The following is a 6,008-nucleotide window of genomic DNA, read 5'->3' as shown; positions in this document are numbered from 1 at the left end:
AAAAAAAAAAGAAAAAATAACATAATTAACTTAAATTTTTTAAAAATTAATTTAATTAAAATTAAAAAAAATTGAGGATTAATTTGACCATGATTACTCATGATTTATTGGATTTTGTTATCCGCAGAGCGAAGAATAAGAGAGAAAAGGAAAATACAAAGCAGCGACACACCGAACCAAACTCTCGCAGAAGAAGAAGAAGAGAGAGAAAGTGAAGAGAGTTGGAGCTGATAGTGGAGGGAATTTTCTTCTTCCTTTTTCCGATAGCCGGCGATCGCTTCACTTTGTCGGAAGTCCGATCCATTGTTCGAAGTTAAGGGAATAACCGATAGTCACAAATTGAAGAATCGTCAGTAAAATGAAAGTGCACTGCTCCGATTCTCGTCACAGAAGCTTTCAGGTTAATCAATCTCACTCTCACACAACCAAGCGCGATTCTCTTTAGTTTCTATCTTTTCTGTTCGGATTTGATGGATCTTTCCATTGTTGATCGATTTTGTTGTTTTCTACTATCTTTGCTACTTTCCTTTTTGTCCCCTGCTTATTACTATATCCGGTTTTTGTCTTTCAAGGGATTAGATCTGACCAAATCTAATTATCAATGTCGCTGCTAGTTAACTTGGTATGATTTCCGTTGAAGCTGTTACACTTACAGTTACAGTTACTGTTACGGTTATGGTTATGGTTTTGGTTACAGTTACCGGGTGAACAGTGCTTCGATTTTGGAAACAAGAGAGAAGAGAGCTTAGAAGGCAGAAAATAGTGGCATTTTGTGGTACTCTTGGAAAGAAGGAAGTCACTCACTCATGGCGTCGGCAAGCCTTGGAAATGGTGGTGTTGGCAGTTCCAGGTCTGTTAATGGCTTCAGGGGTTCTTCTAGTTCAGTTGATTGGCTCGGGAGAGAGATGCTTGAGATGAGATTGAGGGACAAAGCTGACCATGAAGAAGACAGAGTAATTAGCAATCTTCATTTTTGTTTTGTGACTTTTGAATTTGAATTTGAATTTGAAATTGAAATGTTGGAGCCTTTTGATTTTGTGGCCATCATAGTAAGTTGCCATTGTGTTTGTGCATTCCAGGATAGTGAGCCGGACATCATTGATGGTGTGGGTGCTGAAACTGGACATGTGATTAGAACCAGCATTGGTGGCCGAAATGGTCAATCTAGGCAGGTACAATATTTCTTGGTCAATTGGTATTGGAAAAACCTTCATAATGTGAATGAGAAACATTCTTTCACTAACAATTTCTCCTTTGGTTACTGGTCATTGATCATTTTCTAACAGAATATTAGCTATATTGCGGAACACGTTGTCGGCACAGGCTCTTTCGGTGTTGTTTTTCAAGTGAGGCAGAACCACTCATTTTTCTTTGGATGTCTTTTGTAATTGTTGTGCTGTTAATACGTGACATACTGTCAGTCTTTGAATTCCATTAACACTTTTATCAGGCAAAATGTAGAGAAACTGGAGAGATTGTAGCCATCAAGAAGGTTCTCCAGGATAAGCGCTACAAGAATAGAGAACTACAGATAATGCAGATGCTGGACCATCCAAATATTGTGGCCCTTAGGCATTGTTTCTATTCAACGACTGACAAAGAAGAAGTTTACTTGAATCTTGTACTTGAATATGTTCCTGAAACTGTGAATCGTATTGCAAGGAACTATAGCCGAATGAATCAGCGAATGCCTTTAGTATATGTAAAGCTTTATACCTATCAGGTAAGTAGTTTGCTTATCTTTGTATCTGGAAATGGTAGCTAGATACTCAAATAAAAGTGGCAGAGAGGATCCTATCCCTGAACTACCACAAATGATAATTTGATGATAATATGTTATTGGCCTTTGAAGAGCTCAACTAACTAGTCTTTTTTAATTCCTGCCTATTTTTCCCCCTTAATAATGAGTTCCTCTTTTTTTGATTTATCTATTTGAAGAATTTTAGTTTAATAGATTCTTAGATAATATGGATTTTTCAAGTTGTATTTGTGATAGTCTTTCAGAGGAACAGAAAAAATAAAGAATTATGTTATTTTTCTTTTAATATCTGTTGATATTTTTCCCATCTCCGGTTTTGGCTGCAGATTTGCAGGGCCCTTGCTTATATACATAATTGCATTGGTATATGTCACCGTGACATCAAACCTCAGAACTTGCTTGTAAGACATTGCTTTGAGTAGTTGATTTGTTTGTTACCTGGAAGTCATAATGGGCTTGCTCCGAGGTGGAGCCTCTTGTATTCTATGGATGGCTGTAGCCACCACCAAACTTATGCAATTATTTGTTAATTTTGCAATTACTGCAACATTTTTTGTATTTTCTTAATTTGGCCCCTCCTTCCAAAAATTTCACACATATTTACTAACTAATGTTATCTAAACTTAGGCTTATTACAATCTTTTATTTGGATTCTAATTTAGAAGTAAATTTTTTTTTAATGCACTCAAAATCTATATAAATCCACACTGAAAGGAAATATTTCTGAATTGCAACTAGCATTTTATGTTCACAAACAAATAGTTAACATAAGATTTTCATCAAGAAAAACTTATTTTGTTACATCAATTTTCATCTTATATTTGTTGAAAATTTTATACACCTACTTATTCCTATATCCTCAAATGTCTATTTCTGTGCATAGCAACTAAAGGTGACTTGCTTTTAAAACTACTTTCCAGTTGTATTTCTCTTTAATCATTGGGTGCACTCTTGAACTTCTCATTTTAGCTTGTGGTGATTGTTTAATGTATAGTTTTGTCAATGCTGGAAACTAGGAGTGTTTTAGCATAATCAAATACTTCCTGTTGCTCTATATGAAAATGCCAGACTTCATTTTATCATAAGTGGACTGTCGTGTTTCTTGAACATGTAGGCCTCATTGCCTTCTAGTAATATTTGTGAATTTAAGTTATGCTTAATTTAACACAAAGATGGTAGGATCTTTGTCTGGTATACTTATGATGGCATTAGTTACTATTTGTCGTACTCAGATAAACATTACTTGTGTCAGGTGAACCCACACACTCATCAGCTGAAACTATGTGATTTTGGAAGTGCTAAAGTGTTGGTAAGATTTTGTGCTTAGTACACTGATTGTAGATAGAGGTTTTTTCGTTTTTACTCAAGCTTCATCCATGTTTTAATTCATCAGGTGAAAGGAGAACCTAATGTTTCTTACATCTGTTCAAGATACTATCGTGCTCCAGAACTTATCTTTGGTGCCACTGAATATACAACCGCGATAGATATATGGTCAACTGGTTGTGTAATGGCTGAATTACTTCTTGGACAGGTAAGTTGATGCTTGAATAAATAGGTCTTTCCTCATTTTTGCATTTCTTCCCTGAAGCTCAACTTATATTGCAGCCTTTGTTTCCTGGAGAGAGTGGAGTCGATCAACTTGTTGAAATCATCAAGGTGAGGATTGCCCATGCGTTTTATAAGGATAATTTGGATTTGTCTGTCATAGAATTTAGTAATCCTTGAATATTTAGTGATTATGAAATATTTTGTTTGTAATTTTTGTAAAGTTCAGGTCAGTTGATTCTGCTAGAAATTATATATGTTGTGGGTTTATTCCATGGATTTTGCTATATTTCCTGGCTCAAGGAAAGGGAAATTTAAGGTTTTATTTTTGCGCAAAGATTTCCAGTCTTGCTTGTATAAATGCTTTTCGTGTGTGGTTTATTATCTCTTTCTTCAATCAAGTGAGATACAGCAATTTCTTTACAAACAGATTTCCCTAGTTCTGTTATTATTCTAATGAAATAGCATTCCTTTTTCACTAATCCCGAAAGGAGTCCTGATTTTATTTATTTACTTTTAATTTCAGGTTTTGGGAACTCCAACAAGGGAGGAGATAAAATGCATGAACCCAAATTATACTGAATTTAAGTTTCCACAGATAAAACCTCATCCATGGCACAAGGTACAGGCTCTATGTGCTTTACTTTCATTCTTTAATACACTGTAAAAGTGTGAATGCGTTTGGTAATTTGGGATCAAGGTTCAATGTGTTTATGCTAATGGTTTGCCTGGATTAGCTAGGTTTTGGCCACAGTTTACCATTTACCTGTACTAGATACTTCCTCCAAGTTACATTTCGGCGGCATGTTTCTTTTGAAAACATTTGCATGCTTTTTCTCCAGTGTTTGTAAATAATAAGCAAATCTGGGCGATTGAGCTGCTGGATTTAGTTTAACGTCAATCGTCTTGAGTATTATTCCTTAAGTGTGTGAAGGAGATGTTTCATCTTTATAGAGGATAAGTGTCATTGATGCGAAAGGAAAGCATAATCCTTTCTACTGTCGGATATCTTCCCTAATTAGGGGAATCTTTCAAAAGATAAAATAGAATAATCAGCTATACTCTATTACATTTTGAAACAAGAAAAATATTTTGAAGCCAGTGACTTGGTACTGATGGTCAGGACTTGGTCTCTGATTTCCTTACATTTTTGCAGTGCTATCTTCACCGCTTATTCTTTATTTGATCCATGTATGGGTACACCATCTTCTAGTCTAATTGCACGTGTTGTAGTATGATCAAAATCATTATCGTCCTGGGTTATTATGGCACTAGATAGAGTTGTCTGTCAATTTAGGATCTGTCTTCTCTCTGAGTTTGATATGTGGCCGCACGGGGCTATTGACCTGATATGGATACGGTTGGATCAGCCTTGATTTTCAAGGACCATGTGAGATTAATACTAGATTAGGGTCAATTTTTGACTATATTGATGCTCTCTAGTCACTTTCAGAGATGCTTGAAGCGTACAACAGTGCTAGATGTTAAAAATTGTTATATGCTTCTTAATTGTGGTTCCCTGTGGATGGTTGTGACGTATTCAGACATCATAGATCAAGGAATATACATTAATGTCAGCGTTGAATCTATGTCTATATTCTTAGAGCTGTAATGTGCTTTGGTGTGTAGCTATTCAATTTGAGCATATGCAAGAGTATTGGTAAAACTTACAGTAGTTAAAAGGAATCTTATTCGCATGGAGTATTTAGTAATGAACAAATGATATCATAATTTACAGGTCTTTCAAAAACGTTTACCCCCAGAAGCAGTAGACCTTGTCTGTAGATTTTTTCAGTACTCTCCCAATCTGCGATGCACTGCCGTAAGTTTGGACTCTCCATTTCTTGTTTTTGTTTTCTATTTTCGTTTTCAATTGAATTATTTGGTCCATGTTATGGCACTGCAGTTGGAAGCTTGCATTCATCCCTTCTTCGATGAGTTGAGGGACCCTAACACCCGGCTTCCTAATGGTCGCCCACTGCCACCTCTGTTTAATTTTAAGCCTCAGGGTAAGTTAAGGTACCTATAATATCGATCAACACAATCTAGTTTTGAAATTCTAAACGATAACTCAACATCAACGTGATCATAGTAATGTATTGAGGAATAAAAAATTGGGGTTGGATCATTGAGGAATTGTTTATGGTACAAGTAAAGATTTTTTGTTTTATTATTCCATAGTAAACCTTTTTGTTTTTCCTCTCATGGGGGATTCTTTTCAAATTTTGTTTGTGTTGCATGGCCCCGACCTTACTGACTTCGTATTGATCCTTGCAGAACTTTCAGGGATACCACCTGATGTCATCAGTCGGCTTATTCCAGAGCATGCTCGTAAGCAGAACTTGTTCATGGCATTGCATAACTAGCAAGTTATTTTTCCTTTTTTCTCCCCAGTACTAGCACTCTAGCAGGCTGTAAATTATCGGGTGCATCTGAGAAAGAAAACAAAGAATGCCACAGAAAATTCCTAGGATTACCCTTATATTATTATATGATAATATAATATATCATATATAAAGTTGAACGTTTTAATTTTCTTGTCGGAGGAGGGTTCTTTTCTCTTGTTGCTTAAGAGAATGTTTTGCGTATAAAAATCTCAATACAATACAGGTGCTCCGACTATTTTAGGCCCTGTTTGGTGCCTGGCACAGGATGAAGCATGATGGTATGCATATAAAATGATGGTCTTTTTAATTTTGTA

General features: G+C 35.8%; 1 protein-coding gene across 1 annotated transcript; it reads left to right on the top strand.

Moving 5' to 3' along the window:
• The first annotated feature begins 126 nt into the window (after positions 1-126).
• On the top strand, positions 127-6,008 carry LOC107482736 (shaggy-related protein kinase kappa). The gene is made up of 13 exons (XM_016103297.3): positions 127-400; positions 698-953; positions 1,080-1,172; positions 1,287-1,346; positions 1,451-1,723; positions 2,086-2,160; positions 3,012-3,068; positions 3,153-3,293; positions 3,368-3,418; positions 3,834-3,929; positions 5,046-5,129; positions 5,214-5,316; positions 5,585-6,008. The coding sequence occupies exons 2-13, from the start codon at positions 807-809 to the stop codon at positions 5,671-5,673; spliced, it is 1,269 nt and encodes a 422-aa protein (XP_015958783.1). The 5' UTR covers positions 127-400; positions 698-806; the 3' UTR covers positions 5,674-6,008.

Source organism: Arachis duranensis, chromosome 4 (assembly GCF_000817695.3).
Source record: "Arachis duranensis cultivar V14167 chromosome 4, aradu.V14167.gnm2.J7QH, whole genome shotgun sequence".
Taxonomy (NCBI): Eukaryota; Viridiplantae; Streptophyta; class Magnoliopsida; order Fabales; family Fabaceae; genus Arachis; species Arachis duranensis.
Note: the sequence above shows the minus strand (reverse complement) of the source record. Positions and strands in the feature narration are given on the sequence as shown.

Coding starts and splice junctions, on each gene's coding strand:
- LOC107482736 (XM_016103297.3), top strand. CDS start 807: ATGGCGTCGGCAAGCCTTGGAAATGGTGGTGTTGGCAGTTCCAGGTCT. Junction 1,724..2,085: donor TAAAGCTTTATACCTATCAG/GTAAGTAGTTTG, acceptor TTTTGGCTGCAG/ATTTGCAGGGCCCTTGCTTA. Junction 5,130..5,213: donor CCAATCTGCGATGCACTGCC/GTAAGTTTGGAC, acceptor ATGGCACTGCAG/TTGGAAGCTTGCATTCATCC.